The sequence below is a fragment of the Oncorhynchus keta genome, chromosome 36 (genome assembly GCF_023373465.1).
Source record: "Oncorhynchus keta strain PuntledgeMale-10-30-2019 chromosome 36, Oket_V2, whole genome shotgun sequence".
Taxonomy (NCBI): domain Eukaryota; kingdom Metazoa; phylum Chordata; class Actinopteri; order Salmoniformes; family Salmonidae; genus Oncorhynchus; species Oncorhynchus keta.
Window position 1 is genome coordinate 23,259,380 of NC_068456.1, and position 26,332 is coordinate 23,285,711.

The 26,332-nt window shown below is 43.5% G+C and overlaps 1 protein-coding gene across 4 annotated transcripts in view; it reads right to left on the reverse strand.

Annotated features, from left to right (window-relative positions):
* Window positions 1-26,332, reverse strand: part of LOC118369821 (spectrin beta chain, non-erythrocytic 1-like) — a 122,586-nt gene that overhangs the window by 43,447 nt on the left and 52,807 nt on the right. For all 4 annotated transcript variants that reach the window (XM_052498682.1, XM_052498684.1, XM_052498681.1 and 1 more), the window contains 8 exons: window positions 13,659-13,810; window positions 7,085-7,258; window positions 6,577-6,668; window positions 4,689-4,885; window positions 3,567-3,679; window positions 1,857-2,044; window positions 766-883; window positions 74-232 (listed from right to left, as the gene is read on the reverse strand). In XM_052498682.1, coding sequence (XP_052354642.1) covers window positions 74-232; window positions 766-883; window positions 1,857-2,044; window positions 3,567-3,679; window positions 4,689-4,885; window positions 6,577-6,668; window positions 7,085-7,258; window positions 13,659-13,810 — 1,193 coding nt within the window. The remainder of the gene's footprint in view (window positions 1-73; window positions 233-765; window positions 884-1,856; window positions 2,045-3,566; window positions 3,680-4,688; window positions 4,886-6,576; window positions 6,669-7,084; window positions 7,259-13,658; window positions 13,811-26,332) is intronic.

The window sequence follows — 26,332 nt, forward strand, 5'->3', positions numbered from 1 at the left end:
GTAGGAGTGGTGTCATTGTTAGTGTCTACCACCAGTGTGTGTGTGTGTGTGTGTATCAATGAGTGTGTGTTACCTGCGAGACGAGGCGTTGGTTTTCACTCAGCCAGGTCTCTCTCATGGCAGCCTTGCGGTCGAAGCGGCGGGCCAGTTGCTCCAGTTTCTCCTGACGAATCAGCTCAGTCCTCAGCGCCAGCTCCCTCTCATGCTCAGACTTCTCCAGCCTCTCCCAGGCCTGACAGGAGAGACACGTTCAAGTAACATTCATACAGGTTCACCATACAGAACTCTATGGACCTAATACATCTACTGTACTCAGGGCTGCCCCCCCCCCATTAGGCAAGATTAGGCGGAAATGGGGCCTCCCTCCGGCACCCCTGATCGGTTACTACACCGCCCGCGGCACCCTAGCCACCAGGGAATAGTGTTGCTGCAGTTCCCGTCAACACCCCATTCCAGCTTCTCCCAAAGTTCACTCCCACTATCCTTGGTAGCTATGGTGACGTAAACTAAACCCACCTAGCAACTGTACAATACCCCAAAAGCAAAGTAAATCTTCATGTCATTAACAATACTAAACTCACAGAAACCACCATGTCTATCCATTAAATCGACTTGAACCCTCTGTCGATCAGCTCACCGCCCTTAAACTGTCTGTCAATCACTGTAATCAATTCTAACCTAATCGAGGACAAGGATTTCTGAGTGTTTGTTTTAGCCAGGCTGTTGAGATAGTAAAGAACAGGCTTAAGGAGCACTAGGTCTCACCTTGTTGATGTCTGAGATGAGTTTGCCATCCCGTGGCATGTAGACCTTCTGATTGTTGGCCCTCATCTTACTTTGAATGGTGAAGAGGAGAACCTCCAGGTTGCCCTTCTCTGTGAACCTGACAGAAACAAAGAGAATAACAATTGTAATGTTGTGTAACCCTGACTGGGGAGATTCGCCTAATTCCACTAATGGCGTTTGCCTTGACCCATGCAACTCTAGCTATCAACAAAAAGATGAGCATTATTTTCCTGCCAGTAGGCCACAGAAGAATATATATTTTGTCAGCAGTAGGGATGACATTGTTGCCTCTGTAGAAATGGTGCCAAAGTCAATTTCAACAGGCTGTAACATCTGTCTGAACAAGATTTGCTTTTAGCCACCTCTCAGAATGAAAAACTGGAATTCAGAAAAATGCTTTGAGGAATGCCAAGGCTAAGAGCAGGTTAGTGAATTTCATCATGAATCTTGTTTTGGAGGCAGCTCTGCAGTGGTCACTAGCTGGCACAGCCACAAAGTCATAAAATTAGATTATAAACCTAAAACTAACCTCATCTGCCAACCCTAATGCTTAATTCTAAACTTAAATGGAAGAGCAAAAAGCTTTGTTTTAATGAATTTTTACAATCTGGCCAATTTCAACTTTGCAACTTTCTCATCTAGCAGAAATCACTCAGTGCGGATTCCAAGACAAGATTCAAGACAATAAACAACCTGCAGGCCAAGACGAAGCTTGAATAAAAAAATAGTGATACTAGCAAGAGTGTGTGGGTTTGTCTTTTCTTTGAAGTTACTTCTCAGAACCAAGAGGCATTAGTTCACACTGTGTGTGACCAGCTATGAATCTGATATTACTTGTCTACACTTGTAAGGGCTACACATATAAAATCCCTGATTGTTTCCGTTATGTCCATGGTGAGTCAATTCTAGGAACAGATACTGTAATATTACAGTAAATTCCAAGTAGAGCTGATGGTATGAAGCATGTGGGAGACTTGGGAGGTAGGTGGAGGACATAGTGGAAGACAATATTTGAACTCTGATGTGTTTGGGCACGTGCATTTACGTGTGTGTGTGTGTGTGTGTCTCACTTCGGGGGCTTTTCCACGGTACGGTAGGTGTTGAAGGCCTGAAGCTGTTGCTGCACACCCACTAAGGAGTTGGCAAACTTGCGGTTGTTGAGGATGATGATGGTCTGCTCAATCCATTCCAGGAGGTCAGAGGCCAGACTCTCATATTTCTGAATCATGTTATCTGTCTCAATGGCATTGTCCAGCACCTGGGAGATGAAGTAGGTGAATCAGTTGAAGAGTACATGCATTGTATACTGATTACAGCTACTGTGGGAAATATGCTTTGAGTATCTGAGGCAGGCATTCCCTAACTTCACATTTACAAACAGTACATTTATATTTTCCAAAGGGGCTATACATTTGGGTGAAGTTTTTTTTTCTTCCCTTCTTCGCCTGAGTAGCCTCGTTTCACTGCCAAAAATAAAAATTAAACCATCGAGTGTTCAGCGAAAAAACAACACAATGTCAAATACAGGTAGCCTAGTCAAATAATTAACATCCAATCACATTCACTCTCTCGCAGGAATTCCACTAACTGTCCGTATGTAGCCAAACGTAGCTTGGTTAAAGCAAGGCCCGTTGAACTCTCGTGTATTTTCTGCACTATGCAATGATATGGGCAGCAGCCATGTAACTCTTTTACAAATACGCTGGTTATCAAGGGGCAAATTATTAACACGTTTTTTTTAAATTGAGAGACGAGCTTAAAGTTCTTTACTGACCATAACTTTCACTTGTCTGACCGCTTACATGATGACAAGTTTCTCACACGACTGGCCTATCTGAATGATCTGAATCTAGGATTACAAGGACTCTCCACAACTATACTCAATGTGCGGGACAAAATATTAGCTATGATTAAGAAGTTGGAGCTCTTTTCTGTCTGCATTAACAAGAACACAGGTTCACATTGTATGATGTGTGTGCAAATGAACTCAAGCTTATGGACAATGTCAAATGTGATCTAGCGACACACCCGAGTGAGTTGGGTGCGCAATTACAGTTACTTTCCCAAAACGGACGACACAAAACTGGATTCATAATCCATTTCATGCCCTGCCTCCAGTCCACCTACCGATATCTGAACAAGAGAGCCTCAACGAAATTGCAACAAGTGGTTCTGTGAAAACTGAATTTAATCAGAAGCCACAGCCAGATTTCTGTATATGGCTGCACTAAGAGTATCCTGTCTTGGCAAATCGTGATGTTAAGACACTAACGCCCTTTGCAACCACGTACCTATGTGAGAATGGATTGTCGGCCCTCACTAGCATGAAACTAAATACTGGCACAATGTGTAGAAAACGGTTTAAGACAGACTCTCTCCAATATAACCCAACATTGCAGAGTAATGTGCATCCTTTCAAGCACACCCTTCATTAACCTGTGGAAAGTTATTCACAAATAACGTTATATGTAAGATGGCTAAATAAAAGAGCAAACATACTGATTATTATTTGTGCCCTGGTCCTTTAAGAGCTTTGTCACTTCCCACAAGCCAGGTTCTGACAAACTCACTCATTCTTATGTTTAATAAATGTATTGTAGCAGGCTTATAATGGTGGCAAAAAATAACATTTGAGAGTGTGCTGACCCTGGTGCTAGAGGGGGTATGCAGATGGAGGTTGAATGTTTGAAGGGGTACGGGACTATAAAAAGTTTGGGAACCACTGATCTAAGGGAAAGGGGTGTACTTGGAGAAGTACGGGATAAGAACTAACCCCTCACCTTCCCAATACGTTTTCCCTCCACCTTCAGAGCCTTCATTTTGGAGAAGTAGTGGTAGTAGGTCACAACATAGGTGATGACGGACTTCTCATCCGGGTGGTCCACGCTGATATCTGTACACACACACACAGAGACAAATACAGCTTTGACTCGTCCATGTTTCCTTCATCTTCAGACATCAGATGGTTTGGCTTCTGTGCAACTCGGCTGAGAAAAATGGCATTTATTTGATTTAGGAGCCATGTTTAGGAGGGAGGTGGTTGGAGTAGAGGGGCTATTTTCCGTCAGAACAATACACGGGAGCGTTCTCACGCCTCAGTCTTTGTTCCCCTCACTGCAGGCCTCTGAGAAGACATGCTGAGATCCCAAAACCACCCCCTATTAAATATTTAAAAGGCCCTGTGCAGTCAAAAACATGATTTAGATATATGTAAGAGGTGTTTGAAAAGACTGCCTGAAATGTCTGCCTTTTTGTGGGATGTAGTTTGAGTATTTCATTTGATTGTTTTATTAAAAACAAAATCACAGTAAGGTAGTTCATTGTTACCCAGAAAGGATTTGAAATTGAGATGAAAACGCACTGGGCATTTAAGGCAGCCATTATGCTGTCACACTGGAAAAGGACGAGCTCGAGCAGTGAATGTGCCTTTGTTTGTAAATGTCCCCATAATGGGGCTGTCGGCTACCCTGTGGGCTACATTAAAGTAAGACCCAGAAGTAACAGCCTCTCAAACTACTCATGAAGTAGTTTCTGCAAGCGTTATACAGTAGTTATACAACAGTTTAAGTTGTCATGTATTCATACAGGCATACTGTAAGAGCATAAATTAGGTCAGGCTGAAAATGCGTGAGTATTCATGTACTGTCATAATGGTATAAAACACTGACAGGTGCATGAGAGACAGGGATAGAGCACAGTATGTTACAGAAGTGTAAGGAGCATCCTCCTCAATGTTCGGTATACTGTATGTTTTTCACCAGGCTATGGTATTCCATGATTATGTACAATAGTTCAGAGTCATGCACCAATGACGATATTCTAAGTGTGTAATGCAAGTTAAGTATGTCTGTGTTTGTGTGTGCGCGTGTGTGTGCGTGTGGATGTGTGCACTCTGTACGAACCCTCTACATCCAGCAGCTTGTGGATGCCCAGGTGTTGCTCTGCCAGGTTGAAGGCATTCTGCAGATTGTGGTGGGCGTTGGACTTCTTCAGCTTGTCAAAGTCTATCAGGTCAGGTCTGTGTTTGTGGAGGATGGCGTTGAAGGCCATGCCATCTCTCCAGCTGGTGCTGAAGTTGTGAATGTTCACGTTGGGATATCTGGAAAACAGATACAAAAACATACACTGAGTGTACAAAACATTAACAACACTTGCTCGTTCCATGACAGACTGACCAGGTGAAAGCCATGATCCCTTATTAATGTAACTTGTTAAATCCACTTCTATCAGTGTAAATGAAGGGGAGGAGACAGGTTAAAGAAGGATGTTTAAGCCTTTAGATAATTGAGACATGGATAGTGTATGTGTGCCATTGAGTGAATAGGCAAGACAACATATTTAATTGCCTTTGAACGGGGTATGGTAGTAGGTGCCAGGCATACCAGTTTATGTCAAGAACTGGGTTTTTCAAGCTCAACAGTTTCCCGTGTGTATCAATAATGATCCACCACCCAAAGGACATCCAGCCAACTTGACACAACTCTGGGAAGCATTGGAGTCATGGGTCTGAATTCCTGTGGAACGCTTTAGACTCCTAGTAGAGTCCATGCCCCAATGAATTGAGGCTGTTCAGAGGGCAAAAGGGGGTGCAACACAAGATTAGGAAGGTGAAAGTTATTTCTGTTTTGGCCTGTTTTACTAAAATAAAATCTCTGTCAAGATAAATCTTAGGTGGCAATTTGTTGCGACTTTTGAAGAATATATCATATTTACATCAAATCTTCAGCCTCTGATTCCCTCAGTGAAACAGATGTCTTTCTTTACTAAACATTTAACTATGGTGATTTTTCTATTTGAAGCTGGGCTATAGCAGTGTTGGCTTTGTTGATGAGTGAATTGATTTCTCAAATCATGTAGCCCAGGGCTGTTCATGCTGCTGTTCTAAACAGTCTGACATTTAGGTTGCGACTGATGTCTGATGTGACACCCTCGCTGGGATTTCCTCGGTTCGGCTGTCCACCCTGTGTTCCTCTACAAATCCCCTTTAGTCAAATCATTTGTGTTAAACACAGCATTGATTGTGAAATATCACTGATGCGAGGCGTTTCTCTCAAGGCCATGTGATTCCTGAGACTGCTGTGACCCATTTACAGGGCCGTCAGAGAGAATTCATCTCCACTTATGCTACATGTTGTTGTGTTACAGCCTGAAATCAAAATGGATCACATCCACCTCAGTGTAGATGGGGAGAGGTGAAAAAAATGATTTTTAAGCCTCGAGACAATTGAGACATGGAATGTCTGTGTGCCATTCAAAGGGTGAGATTTAAGTGCCTTTGAACGGGGTACGGTAGTAGGTGCCAGGCGCACCGGTTTGAGTGTGCCAAGAAGTGCAACGCTGCTGGGTTTTCCACACTCAACAGTTTCCTGTGTGCATCAAGAATAGTCCACCACCCAAACAACAGCGAGCCAACTTGACACACCTATGGGAAGCATTGGAGTCAACATGAGGCATTATCCCTGTGGAATGCTTTCGACACCTTGTAGTCCATGCCCTGATGAATTGAGGCTGTTCTGAGGGCAAACGGTGGTGAAACTCTAGGAACACTTTCCTAATATAATGTTTTGTACACCCAGTGTATACTGGGCTAAGCCAGAATGTTCCTATATACTGTGTTTTCACATATACTCTTGATGTTGTTGATTGTGATCTAAACTATCTGTTGATCATAATGTGTTGGATTATTCTGCTGACTGTGTGCTATAGTTGAGTATGCCTCAAGCTGTTGGTGCTGTGGTGGTGCTGTGGTGATGCTGTAGTGGTGCTGCTGCTGGTGTTGTGGTCACTCACCCTGCAGTCTTCATCTGGCACCACAGCAGCAGGGCATCTTTAGCAGACTTCTTCTCCTTGTTGTCCTCAGTCTCCACTCTGATGTCCTGGATCTGAGAAGCACATACCCCAGAATAACAAAATGGTCAAACAACACCCAGCCATCATCAGGACACAGCGACTGAGACAACCACTATACACAGCGACAGAACCACTATACACAGTGACTGATATAACATCTATATGCACTTAGGCTGGCACACACACAAAGAACAAATACGTGCACACACACTGGAATGCACCCACCTGCATTGAGTGACCGGCACAAACACCACCTCAGCACTTTCGATATACAAATAAAAAAATCACAACCAACTTCCTGTCTTAGTTTGAGTGACATTGACCCACATCTGTGGATTTAAGTGGGATTTTTTTTAATTACAATTTATAAAATGTAATCCTTTACCAACTGTGCTCTCTCACTTTATAATCAGCACATGCACGATACGCGAGTGAGTCATCAGCTGACCTGGAAGCGGAGGATGATGGTCCAGATTAGGCCGAGGGTGAGGCGGTGGTTGCCGTCGACAATGTCGTGTGATCCCATATTCTCCAGATGGACCCTCTGCTCCTTGAGGAACTGCAGGGCCTTGTCCACATTCTCCAGGCAGTGGATACGCATGCGCCCCTTAGTGGGCTTGGGCTGCGGAGGGGAAATAAAGAGGGACAGAGGTGGTACTATCAGTCTAATTACATTAGTGTCACTCATACTCTTCATATCTCTGACGTTCTACTGCCAACAATCTAAATGGTTTAGTTTTGTATATTTTGATTTGAGGCAGGACTCCCTGGGTTGATGACCTACTTAGCAGACTTCTTTAATCCTTGAGGTAGGAAGATTTAATAATGTCTATACAAGAAAAGTGATGTGCATTATATGAGGACATATCTATGGGACTTCAGTGATATAGAAATATATAAAAAATAATGTGTTTTTGTGTGTTACACGAAGTAATCCTAAAATGACCAAGAGGAAATTAGATCTCCGATACGTCTGGAAGGACAGACCTGTGATGCCATATGTAGAGACAGGTCATCTAAAGCTTCCTCAGGGTTAGAACCAATTTTCCAGGGGTCATGACCCAGGAAGTACTCAGGGCCTGGCCTTGTTGAGACAGCTGGAGAACACCAGTGGGTATCTCCTCTGTCTAACACAAATAACACCAGATCAGAGAGATACCCATCTGGCATTTTAATGTAGTGTTCTGTGGAGTGAACTCTAACACAGCATTCCTATGCTTCCTGAAACAGTTGAGAAATGGAGGCTGGCTTGAGTTGGGATCATTTTGCAGGACTCCATTGCCAGTCTTTCCATATCAAAGATCTCATTGATAATTTCTCCCTCTGCTTACCTTTCACTCAATCATAGCAAGCCCGCTTTTGAAATTTTCCATTTGTCGTTTTTTTTGCCTCATTTCCTCGTAGCGGTGAAAAGAAGCTCAAATCTCAGAGCGAAGGGCTCATATTTTGAAGGGACCACAGTAGACTGCATTCATTGTGAGTGAGTTGAAACTGGTCAGATCTTTCTCACAGCAAAGACCTGCCAATGCCCTCAATGGAGGGCATGATCTTGGCACGATCTACTGAACGTCGTAGGGGCAGTAGTCCGGCTTAATCGCATTTTGATTCCAGAGAGCTGCCTTTCAAAAGCCACTGGTGGTGAAGGGAGGTGTGAGGAGGGGAGAGAGCTGAAATGGGACATAGTTAATAAAACCCATCAGTGCCAACTTTGCTAAATCTATTTTTTTAGTGGCAATTCTGCAGTGATAATTGCTTCTCTCCCCTCCTTCAGCACAGTTGCTAAGCTGGAACATTTCATTGGCTCAGAGTGAAGTTTGCCCTCTGACGTCATGTGCTGCTGCCACCACCGTGCTGATGTTTTGGTTTTTCCTTAATCCAACTCCAGTCTGTGCATAAGGTCTCCTAACCTAGCTTGGCCTCTAGCATTCAATTGTAAGCAGTCTGTATGTGTAACTGCATGCTAGCGCACATGCTTGGAGCATTGAATGTATATAATTAGGTCTGCATCAGTGTGTTTGTGGTTCATGTAGGTTATACATGTGTATGTGTCACATATTAAATTTATTATGGACCCCCATTAGTTCCTGCCAAGGCAGTAGTTACTCTTCCTGAGTTAAACACATTAAGGCACATCACAACAACAAAAAAGATAGAACATCATTACAGCACAACGTTTATAATACCACCATATAACAATATTAAAATATACGTGTGTGTAGAGTGCGTGTCTTCACAGTCTGCGTTGTTCCGGTTACATTTAGTTTGTACAATACAAAACATACAAACAGCATGTAGACGCATAGAGACACAAACCGCAATGTTCCAAAATAAGGTGTCGTTTATCCGTTTTTTCAAATCAGATGACTGAGCAGCAGTCCAGGTGCGACAACACTAGGGCCTGTCGGACTTGTTTTGTTGATGTCAAAAAAGCAGCGCTTTATGGACAATTACCAATACAAACTAGGAAAAAAAAATCTGTACAAAATTGTCCTCATTAAATAAATAACAGACAGATGTTAACTGAACAATCCACCCATGCATTTCTATTGTACTAGGCAAGAGGAATTTATCACATTTTCAAATGTTGCTCAAGCAACAGATGCCTGGATGGATCATTCAGTGTAAGCCTCCAAGAGGTTTCCATGAGAGACCACATGACCCCTGTATCCCAATCTGTGACCCAGTCTGAAACTATCAGAGTGTAAACTCTCTACTTCTCTGCTCTGTCCTCAACTGAACTGCTCGCAACTAGGGTTGCAAAGGGAGGATATGTTAATCAAAGTTAACCATTACACTACTAGATTTTTGGTATCTTTCAAGGGTTTTATGGAATTTGTCACAATACCCTTTCGGGTACTTCAAATTGTTATAGGCATCTAATTATCTCAGGCCCTCTGTGTGGACTGATCATGTCTAAAATATCAAATAATTAAAATAAACAATGACAAAGCTGATCCCAAATATAAACTATTAACTAAGTGAATACCGTTATTTTTTAATATGAGGATTTTAGCATGAAATATTTACACACATTTATTTTACTATTTGAATTTGCCTGTTTTATTGTCAATGACTTGGCTCAAACTGGTGGCAGTTAAAAAAGTCACCAGTTGGAAGAGTTCCAAAATAATGCCATTGTTGATTAGATACTTTTTTCAATATTTAGGCTATTTTCTCTTGAACCGTATGGTCCATCTACTAGCAACTCATGGACAATATGGACAGACATAAAAATTGACCACCACACTGAGTGGACAAAACATTAGGAACACCTGCTCTTTCCATGAGAGACTGACCAGGTGAAAGCTATGATCCTTTATTGATGTCACTCGTTAAATCCACGTCAATCAGTGTAGATGAAGGGGAGGAGACAGGTTAAAGACAGACATGGATTGTGTATGTGTGCCATTCAGAGGGTGAATGGGCAAGACAAAATATTTAAGTGCCTTTGAACGGGGCATGGTAGGTGCCAGGCATACCAGTTTATGTCAAGAACTGCACTGTTGGGTTTTTCAAGCTCAACAGCTTTCCGTGTGTATCAAGTATGGTTCACCACCCAAAGAACATCCAGCCAACTTGACACAACTGCGGGAAGCATTGGAGTCAACATTGGCCAGCATCCCTGTGGAACGCTTTTGACACCTTGTAGAGTCCATGCCCTGACGAATTGAAGCTGATCTGAGGTCAAAAGGGGTACAAACTCAATATTTGGAAGGTTAAAAGTTATTTGAGTATAAATGACCCAAGTCATGATAGATTGTTACTTACAAAAATGACTGAAGATTCTGGTAACTTTGGTAAATTACTGGTAGGTTTGCAACCTTACTCATAACCTCTCCATAGTTTCCATATACACCATGACCTTGCCTTTACCGGGGGTGCTTTAAATATATTCTTTACCAGAGGGAGAGAGCAGTAAAGGTGTGGCTGGTTTTATGTTGAATCTGAGATATGACGAGGGAGTTATATTTATAGTGTGTAACATAGTATGTAGGCATGTTATGAGAGATACTGCTGCACCGTTAATAGAACCCAGATAAGAGCAATATGAGGAACACCTATGACTACAAATGCTCTTTCAAGTAGAAAAAATTCCACTGCATTCGGAAAGTATTCAGACCCATAAACAGAAAATACCTTATTTACCTAAATATTCAGACCCTTTGCTATGAGACTCAATTGAGCTCAGGTGCATCTGGATTCCATTGATAATCCTTGAGTTGTTTCTACAACTTAATTGGAGTCCCCCTGTGGTAAATTCAATTGATTGGACATGATTTGGAAAGGCCTGTCAATGTAAGGTCCCACAGTTGGCAGTGCATGTCAGAGCATAAACCAAGCCACGAGGTCGAAGGAATTGTCCGTAGAGCTCAGAGACAGGATTGTGTTTAGGCATCGATCTGAGGAAGAGTACCAAAACCTTTCTGCAGCATTGGAGATCCCCAAGAACACAGTGGCCTCAATCATTCTTAAATGGAAGAGGTTTGTAACCATCAAGACACTTCCTAGATCTGGCTGCCCAGCCAAACTAAGCAATTGGGGGAGAAGGGCCTTGGTCAGGGAGGTGACCAAGAACCTGATGGTCACTCTGACAGAGCTCCAGAGTTCCTCTGTGGAGATGGTTGTCCTTCTGGAAGGTTCTACCATCTCTGCAGCACTCCACTAATCAGGCCTTTATGAGAGAGTGACCTGACGGAAGCCACTCCTCAGTAAAAGGCACACGACAGCCTGCTTGGAGTTTGCCAAACGCCACCTAAAGGACTCTCAGGCCATGAGAAACAAGATCCTCTGGTCTGATGAATCCAAGATTGAAATCTTTGGCCTGAATGGCAAGCATCACATCTGGAGGAAACCAGGCACCATCCCTACAGTGAAGCATGGTGGTGGCAGCATCATGCTGTGGGGATGTTTTTCAGCAGCAGGGACTGGGAGACTGATCGAGGGAATGATGAACGGAGCAAAGTAGAGGGATTTTTGATGAAAACCTGCTCCAGAGCGCTCAGGACCTCAGACTGGGGTGAAGGTTCACCTGCCAATACGACAACGACCCTAAACACACAGCCAAGACAACAAACTCAAGGCTCTAATTGCTGCTTCAAAGTACTGAGTAAAAGGGTCTGAATACTTATGTTAAAGTGATTGTTAATACATTTGCAAACAGCTTTAGCATTATGGGGTACTGTGTGTAGATTGATGAGGAAAAAAACACACTGCTCAAAAAAATAAAGGGAACACTTAAACAACACAATGTACCTCCAAGTCAATCACAATCCTGTGAAATCTAAACTGATTGACAATAAATGTCACATGCTGTTGTGCAAATGGAATAGACAACAGGTGGAAATTTTAGGCAATTAGCAAGACACACCCAATAAAGGAGTGGTTCTGCAGGTGGTGACCACAGACCACTTCAGTTCCTATGCTTCCTGCCTGATGTTTTGGTCACTTTTGAATACTGGTGGTGCTTTCACTCTAGTGGTAGCATGAGACAGAGTCTACAACCCACACAAGTGGCTCAGGTAGTGCAGCTCATCCAGGATGGCACATCAATGCGGGCTGTGGCAAGAAGGTTTGCGGTGTCTGTCAACGTAGTGTCCAGAGCATGGAGGCGCTACCAGGAGACAGGCCAGTACATCAGGAGACGTGGAGGAGGCTGTAGTAGGGCAACAACTCAGCAGCAGGACCGCTACCTTCGCCTTTGTGCAAGGAGGAGCACTGCCAGAGCCCTGCAAAATTACCTCCAGCAGGCCACAAATGTGCATGTGTCTGCTCAAACGGTCAGAAACAGACTCCATGAGGGTGGTATGAGGGCCCGACGTCCACAGGTGGGGGTTGTGCTTACAGCGTGCAGGACGTTTGGCATTTGCCAGAGAACACCAAGATTGGCAAATTCGCCACTGGCGCCCTGTGCTCTTCACAGATGAAAGCAGGTTCACACTGAGCACATGTGACAGACGTGACAGTCTGGAGACGCCGTGGAGAACGTTCTGCTGCCTGCAACATCCTCCAGCATGACCGGTTTGGCGGTGGTTCAGTCATGGTGTGGGGTGGCATTTCTTTGGCGCACAGCCCTCCATGTGCTCGCCAGGGGTAGCCTGACTGCCATTAGGTACAGAGATGAGATCCTCAGACCCCTTGTTAGACCATATGCTGGTGCGGTTGGCCCTGGGTTCCTCCTAATGCAAGACAATGCTAGACCTCATGTGGCTGGAGTGTGTCAGGAGTTCCTGCAAGAGGAAGGCATTGATGCTATGGACTAGCCCGCCCGTTCCCCAGACCTGAATCCAATTGAGCACATCATGTCTCGCTCCATCCACCAAAGCCACGTTGCACTACAGACTGTCCAGGAGTTGGCGGATGCTTTAGTCCAGGTCTGGGAGGAGATCCCTCAGGAGACCATCCGCCACCTCATCAGGAGCATGCCCAGGCGCTGTAGGGAGGTCATACAGGCACGTGGAGGCCACACACACTACTGAGCCTCCTTTTGACTTGTTTTAAGGACATATCAAAGTTGGATCAGCCTGTAGTGTGGTATTCCACTTTAATTTTGAGTGTGACTCCAAATCCAGACCTCCATGGGTTGATAAATTTCATTTCCATTGATAATGTGTGATTTTGTTGTCAGTTGAATGTGCTATGTAAAGAAAAACATATTTAACAAGAATATTTCATTCATTCAGATCTAGGATGTGTTACTTTCGTGTTCCCTTAATTTTTTTGAGCAGTGTATATATTTAATACTTTTTAGAATAAGGCTGTAACATAGCAAAATGTAGAAAAAGCGGTCTGAATACTATCCAAATGCACTGTACGTATGCCCTGAATTATTATAATATTTTTTTTTTAAATCAGTGAAACATATTAGCTATGCATGGGCCGAATGTATGCATATAGGGTAGAATCATGGAGGAATCGTTTGGAACAGCAATCCTAAAGTGAAATAATTTTGACAATAAGAAATTACATTTTTAAGGTGAATTATTACTGTGTGACTGGGAAATCAGTTTGACTGTCTAACGTACCAGTCTCTCCCCAGAGAGGACCTCCAGTAGTTTGATGAGCATACGTCCATCCCTCAGGTCCATATAGAGGTCAGTGATCCTGCAGGACACTCTGGCTAGGTGGGAGTTGACCCACTTGGTGAAGGTCTTCTTCTGCACCGCCTCGCGCTCATCTACAAGAAGGAGCAGATTGTGATCAAGGGGTTAGTTTCAATTCTGAGTTCTATCATATTAACCAGGTTATCACCTGGGGGTATTTTACAGTTCAACTGACGTGTGCTCTTCTTTAGTCTGTCACACACAATCTAGATTACAAAGCTAAACACTCCAGGTGTGCGGCTAACAGAGTAGAACGTGAGGGTTTGCAGGCCTCGACAGAAACAGCATGTTCCTCTCATTCTTCCCGTTTATGCCAGGTGTCCCCGGTTGTTTGACTGGCTGTGGGCCTTTGCTACCGTTCGTCTTTTGATGAAAACCTACACCAAGGTCGTCACTGTTCTTGGAATAACGGTGTAGGGTGTAGCTTCCTATGTCTAAGAGGTACAAAGTAGCCAGTTCTCACAGAAAGACGGACAAGTACTGTAAATATTAACATTTCACAGGCTAGGTAAGTGTTAAGTAAACATTTGTATTTATCGTTCCCCATTAGCTGCTGTCAATGCACCAGCTACTCTTCCTTAGGGTCCAGCAAAGATAAGGCAGTTTAGACAATTTTAAAAACATTCCAATACATTCACAACACACTGTGTGCCCTCGGGCTCCTACTCTACCACTACCACATATCTACAGAACAAAATCCGAGTACGTGTGTATGTTATCTTGTGTGTGCTTGCGTGTCTGTGCCCATGTTTGTGTTGCTTCACAGTCCCTGCTGTTCCATGAGGTGTATTTATGTTTTTTTAAATCCAATTATACTTGCATCCGTTACTTGATGTGGAATAGAGTTCTATGTAGTCATGGCTCTATGTAGTACCGTGCACCTCCCATAGTCTGCTCTGGACTTGGGGACTGTGAAAAGACCTCTTGTTGCATGCTGTTCATTGACTACAGCTCAGCCTTCAATACCATAGTACCCTCTAAGCATCCTCATTAAACTCAGGGGCCTGTGTCTGAACCCTGGCCTGTTCAACTCTGTTTTGGACTTCCTGACGGGCCGACTTCCATGTGGTGAAGGTAGGAAACAACACCTCCACTTCGCCGATCCTCAACACATGGGCGTGTGCTCAGCCCCCTCCTGTACCCCCTGATCACCCATGACTGCGTGGCCACGCATGCCTCCAACTCAAATCATCAAGTCTACAGACAACAGTTTTAGGCCTGATTACCAACAATGACTAGACAACCTGTAGGGAGGAGGTGAGGGCCCTGACGGAGTGGTGCCTGGAAAATAACCACGCCCTCAACGTCAACAAAACGAAGGAGATGATCGTGTACTTCGGGAAACAGCAGAGGGAGCACGCCCCTATCCACATTGACAGGAACGCAGTGGAGAAGGTGAAAAGCTTCAAGTTCCTCGGCATACACATCACCGACCATCTGAAATGGTCCACCCACAGAGTGTGGTGAAGGAGCAATAGCATTGTCTCGTCAACCTCAGGAGGCTGAAGAAATTTGGCTTAGCTCTTAATTAAGACCCTCACAAATGTTTACAGTTGCACAATTAAGAGAATCCTGTCGGGCTGTATCACCGCTTAATAAGGTAACTGCATCATCCGCAACCGTATGAGTCTCCAGAGAGTGGTGCGCTTTGCCTGCCCTCCAGGACACCTACAGTACCCAATGTCACAGGAAGGCCAAAGGACAACCACCCGAACCACGGCCTGTTCACCCCGCTACCATCCAGAAGGCGAGGTCAGTACAGGTGCATCACAGCTGGGACCGAGAGACTGAAAAACAGCTTCTATCTCAAGGCCATCAGACTGTTCAATAGCCATCACTAGCCTGCTACCACCTGGTTACTCAACCTTGCACTAGAGGCCGCTGCCCTATATACAAAGCCATGGAATCAGTGGCCACTTTAATAAATGTGTTCTTACTGCTTAGCTCATATGTATATACTATATTTCAGTCAATGCCACATTACTCATCCTAATGTTTATACAGTACCAGTAAAACATTTGGACACACCTACTCATTCAAGGGTTTCTTTATTTTTTAAAACTATTTTCTACATTGTAGAATAACAGTTTAGACAAACACTATGAAATAACACAAACGGAATCATGTAGTAACCAAAAGTGTTAAATCAATTCGAGATTCTTCAAAGTATCCATCCTTTGCCTTGATAGCTTTACACACTTGGCATTCTCTCAACCAGCTTCACCTGGAATGCTTTTCCAACAGTCTTGAAGGAGTTCCAATATTTCCTGAGCACTTGTTGGCTGCTTTTCCTTCACTCTGCGATCCAATTTATCCCAAACGGGTTGAGGTCAGATGATTGTGGAGACCAGGTCATCTCCTGCAGCACTCCATCACCCTCCTTGGTCAAATAGCCCTTACACAGCCTGGAGGTGTCTTAGGTCATTTTCCTGTTCATAGTTTTAATGTCTTTACTATTTTATACATTGTAGAATAAACGTGCAAATACTGAAAAACACTGGAGTAGGTGTTTCAAAACTTGACTGGTACCGTATATTTCTTAACTCCATTATTTTACTTTGGATTTGTCTGTATTGTTGTGAATTGTTAGATACTACTGTACAGTTGGAGCTAGGAACACAAGCATTGCGCTACACCCGCAAGAACATGTGCTAAATATGTGTATGTGACCAATAAAATGTGATTTGATTTTACATATACACGCTGGTCTAATGTGAGCTAGCTGTGCCTCATACTGTAGGCCTACTGTACATGCCATTTTCTGTTAGTTGGTAATGTTCTCACAGGGTTGTTCTAATTTAGTGTTCCCATGCAGGATGGGTGGTCTAGCTTCTCACCCTATTGTAGAGCCCATAAACATCAGTCACTGGGCCAAGAGAACCAGCCACACCGGTCAGCCCATACCTGCTGCATCACACACACACCACAGTGTCGCAGGCTATTCCTCATATGAACTCAAAGCCTGTTGCCATGGAAATCTGGCTTTGAGAGGAAGTTTCACAACCTCTCTCCATCAGGGTGGGTCTCCTTCTTGCAGACTAAGAAACGACACCTGTTAACAATGTGCACTAATGCACTCTCCCCTCCAGCTCCAGGCCAGCCATTAGCTCAGAGGATGTTGTGACATCACAGCGTGACCAGACTGCTAATAAAGCAGCAGCAGACTGTGATAGCATGTAGGTTAAACCCTGGTGCCAAACAGCTCCATCTAGGCTACGTCTTCACAGGACGGTACAACGGCCTGACAGCCTGGTCCCAGAGATAATACAGTAGATAGTGCCGCATGTCCTCGTGGCTTTCATGAGTCGCAGTGCCCAGCGAGCAGTGCAGAGGCAGAGAGACAGAGGGAGCAGTGTGTCCCGTTGTGGAGGCCCAGTCAGAGGCAGGGAGACAGAGGGAGCTGTGTGGGGCCAGTCAGAGCAGCAGAGACAATGCAGCCAGTGTTCTCCACCATGACATGCAAAGCAGCATTGACTGAATCAGGCCTTATCACCGACTGGGCTAACGAGCTAACTAACATTCAGCTCCTTCACTGGGACACTATGCTGCATGGTTAGATCATGGCTGTGTGTGGTGAGGCTGGTTAACCCAGAACTAAAGGCTTGCATAATTGGGTCAGACGCTCAGTTAAGTTCTGGGACCATACATGTTAACAGAAGAGATTTAAATCTAGTCAGTTGCACAACTGAATGCATTCAACCGACATTTGTCTTCCACATTTAACCCAACCCCTCTGAATCAGAGATAACCGAGGAGCTGCCTTAAAAATCGACCAAAGGTCCCCTCCCCTTCTGAAATTCAAGATACTACACACTGCGAAATTGTCCAAATAACCAGTGACGACAAAGCCAAGCACCACAACGCTGCTGAACTCCATTTGTACTGTGACAGATCTACAGTACAATTTATGTAGTCTGTTTACAAGAGATTAGGCTATTCATAGGCTTAGCGGAGTTTCCAACAACCGGATGCATCCGGTTCAGGTATATAGCTAATTCAACTTAGCTTCCTTTTCTGCTGAAAACCGGAAGTGGGAACTCTGCTCAGGATTTTTCTTTTACGCCTGCTATGTCAGGTTTGGCTAGTCATGACTTTGTGAATCAGGAAAAAGGCTTTGGAAATCAGGAAGAGGCTAGATAAGCTTAGCATCACATAATATTCCAAATAAAAGTTTCAAGGACCAGAATCAAAGGTAACTTCAATAACAGAACAAAGTAAAATAGTTCATTCACATTACACATTTTGCTGTGTGACACATGACCCCGTGTGCCGGGCAAGGTTGTAATTACACATTGACACAATCAGCTGCAGTACAAAAGGGCATACATCTCAAATAAATGTGTGTTCTTAATGAAGCTGAGATGGAGACAGATGGAGAATATGGGTGGAGCTAGACATGTTGAGTGTCTGTAAACAGGGTTTCCTGCAGGGCAGAGCATCTGGCCCAGAACAGAACACAGGAAGGGGAAACTGTCGCTCAACAGATGTACATATATACATACATACGTATGGTTGCACATTCTCAGGCACACACAAACACAAGCTCAAGTGTGCACACACACGCACAAGAACTCATCTCAACCTGCAGCGGAGTTCTGGCCCTGCAGAGTACAAACCGTAATCCCCTCCGCCCACAATCACAACAAGCAGTCACAGACCACAATCACAGACCCACAAACCACAGGTCTACCAAACTATCAGGACTGCTGACCAGACCAATCTGTGGACAACCACTCTGTACGGCATCCTGATCATAGAACTGTGTGCGCAATGTCAACTACTTACATGAAATCTACTGAAAAATACCTAAGGTGACATGCTAAATCCTCCTATTAGTATGCCAAGACTAGTTGTTTTATTGCATGTGACTTGACAGGCAGTGGGGGGGGGAGAGAAGAGAAGACAATGATTAATGTAGTGGCGACTCCCACTAGATGTAACATAGTAAATGTCGATTATCAACTAATTAGTGTCCTGGATTTTGTAGCGCGCAACGTATCATCCAAATTGTAACGCGCGTATCATCCAAATTGTAACGCGCGCAACGTATCATCCAAATTGTAACGCGTAACGTATCATCCAAATTGTAACGCGTAACGTATCATCCAAATTGTAACGCGTAACGTATCATCCAAATTGTAACGCGTAACGTATCATCCAAATTGTAACGCGTAACGTATCATCCAAATTGTAACGCGCAACGTATCATCCAAATTGTAACGCGCAAGGTATCATCCAAATTGTAACGCGCAAGGTATCATCCAAATTGTAACGCGCAACGTATCATCCAAATTGTAACGCGCAACGTATCATCCAAATTGTAACGCGCAACGTATCATCCAAATTGTAACGCGTAACGTATCATCCAAATTGTAACGCGTAACGTATCATCCAAATTGTAACGCGTAACGTATCATCCAAATTGTAACGCGTAACGTATCATCCAAATTGTAACGCGTAACGTATCATCCAAATTGTAACGCGTAACGTATCATCCAAATTGTAACGCGTAACGTATCATCCAAATTGTAACGCGTAACGTATCATCCAAATTGTAACGCGTAACGTATCATCCAAATTGTAACGCGTAACGTATCATCCAAATTGTAACGCGTAACGTATCATCCAAATTGTAACGCGCAACGTATCATCCAAATTGTAACGCGCAACGTATCATCCAAATTGTAACGCGCAACGTATCATCCAAATTGTAACGCGCAACGTATCATCCAAATTGTAACGCGCAACGTATCATCCAAATTGTAACGCGTAACGTATCATCCAAATTGTAACGCGTAACGTATCATCCAAATTGTAACGCGTAACGTATCATCCAAATTGTAACGCGTAACGTATCATCCAAATTGTAACGCGTAACGTATCATCCAAATTGTAACGCGCAACGTATCATCCAAATTGTAACGCGCAACGTATCATCCAAATTGTAACGCGTAACGTATCATCCAAATTGTAACGCGTAACGTATCATCCAAATTGTAACGCGTAACGTATCATCCAAATTGTAACGCGTAACGTATCATCCAAATTGTAACGCGTAACGTATCATCCAAATTGTAACGCGTAACGTATCATCCAAATTGTAACGCGTAACGTATCATCCAAATTGTAACGCGTAACGTATCATCCAAATTGTAACGCGTAACGTATCATCCAAATTGTAACACATACACATTGTAATACATCATACGAAATGGATGATGAACATCCACAAATTAATACATAGCATACTTACCATATCATACTCATTAGAGAGTTCCGACTTTGTCTACTATGTTTACACCTACCCCCAAGTCCAGGTTGAAATTAATATAGGGGAAACAATGAATAGCAATAGCAATGTAAAGTCAAACTATCAGGCCTGGAAGCAGAGCTCTACATTTTTTAAAATGCTGTTGCTCCCAACTTTAGAAAGTTAGGCGCACCACATGAAGTTTATGAGCACCAGAAAATAAGATGTTTTGAATTTATTAAGATGCAGCCTATATTGTACCTATATGAATTCTAGAATCGTTTGAAGCACATGTGCTGTAACACTGTAAAGACAGTTTATTATAAAAGCAAAAATCTGGATATTACCAGTCATCGAAATTACAAAGCCAGTTGTGGAATATTAAGTTTCTACATTGTGTAATAGCACAATATTCCAATTGAGATGCATTATATTGAAAACTGTACAAGGTCTCTTTAGAAACCTCAGGTTTGTGATGAGGTACAAGAGATCTGTCATTCATTCTTTGCTATGATCATAGATCTCCTAAAGAAGCTATCCCGTTTCCTTTCCGCTGACACATAAACACCCCCCCCTTTCCCTTCTTTCCGTGTCCACAAATGTTTGGATATACTGGTAAAGTTACCAGGTTGTTAGCTAGCAAATGAGGTAATGTGACTGAACAAAGTGTAAACAAAACACTTGTTTCTCAAGGGCAAGTAGTTTTAGAACCGCCCATGTGGTTAATGAATGTAAAATGCGGTCCCGGCGACCACTATAGGAAGATACTAATGTTGTGCCAGTAATAAATAGGTCACATCTTTTAATCTGGTTGGTCTAGAAGCAAGCCGTTTTGGCTGTAGTAATGGTGCAACCATGAAGCTAACGAATCTGAACACACGTGTTTCTCAAGGGCACTCGAAAACAACTGTACAGCAAAGCCTTATCACACAGTGCTCCCAAAATAAAACTACTGGTCGCACAGCAAAATATTTGGTAGCATAGGTGATCAAAATGTGTGCACTTTAGAGCCCTGCCTGGAAAAGATGTGGCCATAGGTAGCAGAGCAAAAGGACTAGGAAAGAGAAATAAAAGACAAAATGACAGATGGATATTGTCACAGTTCTCTGGTTCCTCAGTAAATGGTTGTGGAATGTGTATGTGCAGTCGCACAGACACCGAAAGTAAAAAAGAGGCCTCTGCAGGGCCTCAGGTGAGTGAATAATGTCAAATCACTGTGAAACAGATCCAAAATGAGCTGAGGTTATTAACTACGGAAAAGGACATCCAAGTCCAAGGTCCCCAATTCCAAACAGGTGTCAAACGAAGAGACAATGCAGACAAAACAGGAGGTCTCTGTTAAATGACACGTCTTTCAGGGACACTGGATGAGTTTGGATACGTTTGGTGGGTGAGGGTTCCCGGCTGGTGATGACTCGAAAAACCAGTAATCTGAGCCAAATATTTCATCACAGGGACATTTAGCAGAGTCCACCTGGTCATATGAGGACTTACTTCCTGCTCTCAGAGCTCAGTGGAGCACAACTAAGGAGATTTTCAGAGGGAGGAGGTTACACAGCCAAGATGAGCTGTTACATTAGTGATGCAGAGAAGTGTGAAAGTATTTAAAGTAAAGTCGGTGAGCTAAGAAGGGAAAGAAACTGCAGTGGGAGAAAATGGAAAATGTTGTTGGTCGCCAAAAGACTAAAAAGCTGTAACTGAAAATCGAAAGAACACAGACCAGGCCTCTGGGAATGAGATGGAACAATTCTATTTTAGCCTAATGCAATTGCTTGCTTACCCTATAAAATGAAATTAAAATCATAAAATACTTATTGTATAAGCCTGTTTGTAGAGGCAGTAACAGAAAAAGGCTAGCCCGCGGTGCTGATTGGCTACAAAGGAATTCCTTCTGCTAGATAGTCAAAACTCCCAAGTCTCAACATCAGGAGGACTCTTAAAATTACTCTGTGGCTTATCAATGATGCTGAACCAACAGCAGGGGCTATTTACAGAGTGGCTTTAACACTGCTTGTGTGTGTGGGGGGCTAATAATAATAATAATAATAATAATAATAATAATAATAATAATAATAATAATAATAATAATAAAAAGCTGCCTCTGGCATGGCTGGGGGGTGGCCACATTGTGCCAGAAAATCTAGCTAGTAGCTACTCCTCTCCTCATGTTCTGCCCACAGTATCTCTGGTGCTGAGAAACCTGACACAATGAGAGAAGGGAATGTACGGTACAGACCATGTGTCACTATCGCCCTCAGACAACAAAAAGCTGAACTAATGACATTTCCCCTTTTTCCAGAAACATACGTCTTTCTCTCTGGCGGAACGACCTTCTGCCTGTCTGTCCAATGATACTGACGCCTGGGGCAGCTCTCTGCCGCGGTTTGTTAGGGGACAGCCAGGCCATCTGTGACCGCCGGCTAACCCAGTCACAGGAAAACACTGTCACATTGTGTCTCACTCACCAGAATACAGAGCTAATCAACACTGCATTGTTTCATTTAACAGCAGTCTGTAGGCTACTGCAGCCAAATGTAATATGCCTTTATGACCTTTCCTGAATAATGATGCCAATACCTATTAAATGAGCTGGCGAAATCAGGATCTGCATCCTAGGATGAACTTTCTCTAGGCATGCTACCACCGTAATCCTGGGGCAAAGAGTACCATAGCCTATTAGTGTCCCATTCATCTAGAGCAGCGGTGTCAAATATACGGCCGCGAGGGCATCCAATCCATTCCGCGGGTGGTTTGAGAATAAAAGAAAATAGTTTCAATGATAATGGACCTACATTCATATAGTTTCTGGACTGTGTCCAGCTAGCTAATAATCACCGGCATGAAAGCTAGATAGTCCGGGAACATCGAAAATAGTATAATATAAGGATGGATAGAGGACCATTTTCTGCACATTTTGGGTGAGGCCCTCGAACTCATTGAAGACCGAATGCAGCCCACGGGGCCAAATGAGTTTGACACCCCTGATCTCGCATGAGAGAAGGATGATGGTGAGAGGGAAGGGTAAAAGGATGAACAGAGGAATGAAGAGGGGTGGCAGCGGTGGTAAATGAAGCTAGCAGCAGCCTAACAACCTCACTCTGTTTGTGGCGCAGCACCCCAGCGCCACGTCCCAGATTGTTAGCAAACTGTGGTTTAATTATATCTGCATCTGGTTGGGTGGAAGTGGGACTTTGTCCTGGAGACAATTCATCAAAATACACAGACGGTATACCAAAATAAACATTGAGTTACGTTGAGACATTCAACAAAAACCACGTGGTGTCAGGGACGGTAATTGGAAGAAATGTTGACAGCAGGTCATACAACTGCTCAGCTACCAAAAGTCTACATAAGACTACATACAACCAGATGAGTGTACTCGCATGCTCCCTTAAGAAAGCTTGGCTGAAAAACTAGAAAAACTGGCAATAGTACTATGTCAATTTTGAGACGCCATAGCCAGCATACACTTCTTCCAAATAGTCTGAATTAATCAAAGCCAACTCAAGAAATCTGTCATTAGTTTTGACATTTTTGCCAAAGAGATCTTAGACCTGCAATTTTACATTAAATAATATGTTTGGCGGCGTATTCTTCAATGAAAAAATGTGCATGAAAATTAGTCGTATCTTTTGAACAATTCCTACTGTTGACCAACAGACGAAGGGGCATATACTAAACCCAGTTGTTTCGTCTAGGAAGCATGCGGGACACTAAAGGATCTGTATCCTAAAGTCCATGGGGAATAAGAGCACCTCCTCCCAGCTGCCCACAGCACTGAGGCTAGGAAACACTGTCACAACCGATAGATCTACGATCATCGAGAATTTCAATAAGCATTTTTCCACGGCTGGCCATGCTTCCACCCGACGACCCCTACCCCGGCCAACAGCTCAGCACTCCCTGCAGCAACTTTCCCAAGCCCCCCCCCTCCAGCTTCTCCATCACCCAAATCCAGACAGCTGATGTTCTGAAAGAGCTGAAAAGTCTGGATCCCTACAAATCTGGACCCTCTAAAATGAACAGATGAAATTGTTGCAACCCCCATTACTAGCCTGTTCAACCTCTTTCGTATCATCGGAGATCCCAAAAGTTTGTAAAGCTGCCGCGGTCATCCCCCTCTTCAATGTGGGAGACAGGTCTATAACCGTTTGGGTCTAGAGTATCTGTCCTGTCTTTCTAAAATCTTCGAAAGCCAAGTTAACAGATCACCGACCACTTTGCATAGTGGAGAAGGTACAGTGGGATTCAATCTGGTTTCCAAGATGGTCATGGGTGCACCTCAGCCACGCTCAAGGTCCTAAACGATATCATAACAGCCATCAATTCAAGACAGTACTGCGCGACAGTCTTCATCGACCTGGCCAAGGCTATCGGCTCTGTCAATCACCGCATTCTTATCGGCAGAGTCAATAGCCTTGGCTTCTCAAATGACTGCCTCATCTGGTTCACCAACTACTTCTCAGACAGTTCAGTGGCAGTCTCTGGGGGTGCCACAGGGTTCAATTCTCATGCCAACTCTTTTCTCTGCGTATATCAATGATGTCGTTCTTGCTGCTGGTGATTCTCTGATCCACCTCCAAGCAGACACCATTCTGTATACTTCGGGCCATTCTTTGGACACAGTGCTAACAAATCTCCAAACGAGTTTCAATGCAATACAACATTCCTTCCGTGGCCACCAGCTGCTTTTAAATGCTAGTAAAACTAAGTGCATGCTCTTCAACCGATTGCTGCCCGCACCCTCCCGCCCGACTAGCATCACTACTCTGGAAGGTTCCGACTTAAAATATGTTGACAACTACCTAGGTGTCTGGTTAGACTGTAAACTCTCCTTCCAGACTCACATTAAGAATCTCCAACCCAAAATTAAATCTAGAATTTGCTTCCTATTTGGCAACAAAGCCTCCTTCACGCATGCTGCCAAATATACCCTCGTAAACCTGACTATCCTACCGATCTTTGACTTTGGCGATATAATTTACAAAATAACCTCCAACACTCTACTCAGCAAACTGGATGTAGTCTATCATAGTGTCATACGTTTTGTCAACAAGTCCCATTTTCTATCCACCACTGCAACCTGTATGCTCTCGTTGGCTGGCCCGCACTACATATAAGTCGCCAAACCCACTAGCTCCGCCTTACCTCAGCTCACTGGTCACCATAGCAACACCCACCCATAGCAAGCGCTCCAGCAGGTATATTTCACTGGTCATCCCCAAAGCCAACACTTCCTTTGGCCACATTTCTTTCCAGTTCTCTGCTGCCAATGACTGGAACGAATTGGAGAAAAAAAAAGAAAATAAAAAACTAAAGCTGGAGACTTATCTCCCTCTAACTTCAAGCATCAGCTGTGAGAGCAGCTTACCGATCACTATACCTGTACACAGCCGATCTGTAAATAGCACACCCAACTACCTCCTCATAGTTACTTATCCTCTTGCACCACAGTATCTATACTTGCACATCTGTTACTCCAGTTTAATTGCTAAATTGTAATTATTTCACCTCTATGGCCCATTTATTGCCCTACCTCCCTACTCTACATTTGCACACTGTACATAGAATTTTCTATTGTGTTATTGACTGTACGTTTGTTTATGTGTAACTCTGTGTTGTTGTTCTTGTCGCACTGCTTTGCTTTATCTTGGCCAGGTCACAGTTGTAAATGAGAACTTCAACTGGCCTACCTGGATAAATAAAGGTGAAATAAATATATATATATATATTATTAAATGCAGAAACCTTAAGTGTATTCAATTGGGAACACTGTGGCACTGTCCTGTTAACGATAGCTGTGCAAATGACAGGATAGATGGAGGGTTTCAGTTTATACTTACCGATTTACACAACCCTGCTTGTCTAGCTAGGCAGTGCTGTTTTACAGGACACAGCTGTACACCCCCCTGCATCTAAACCAAGTATACAACCACACCCCCCTGCATCTAAACCAAGTATACAACCACACCCTTCCCTGTATTAGTACAGAGCTAAGAGGAGATTTACAGCGAGAGCTGTGTGGCCTCACAAGGGAAATATCATTCCTGTTAGTTTACTACTCAATTGATACTCAGGATTCCAGTTGAAAAATGAAAGAATGTATAAAGGCTTTCTTGTAAACTCTTCCATAACCACATCTGTGAGTGAACTTTGTTCATAATATTTGCAGCTGGCTTCTAGATGACTATTCAGTCATTCAGAGAAGAGCCTAGGGCAATAGATATGACTGAGAATGCAGCGTATGATTAGCTTAAGTCCACAAATTACTGTCCAATATAGCATCTAAAGCTGTGTGTTTGATCAAAGACAGAATAACGTACTAGCTAAAAGAGTAAGACAAGCC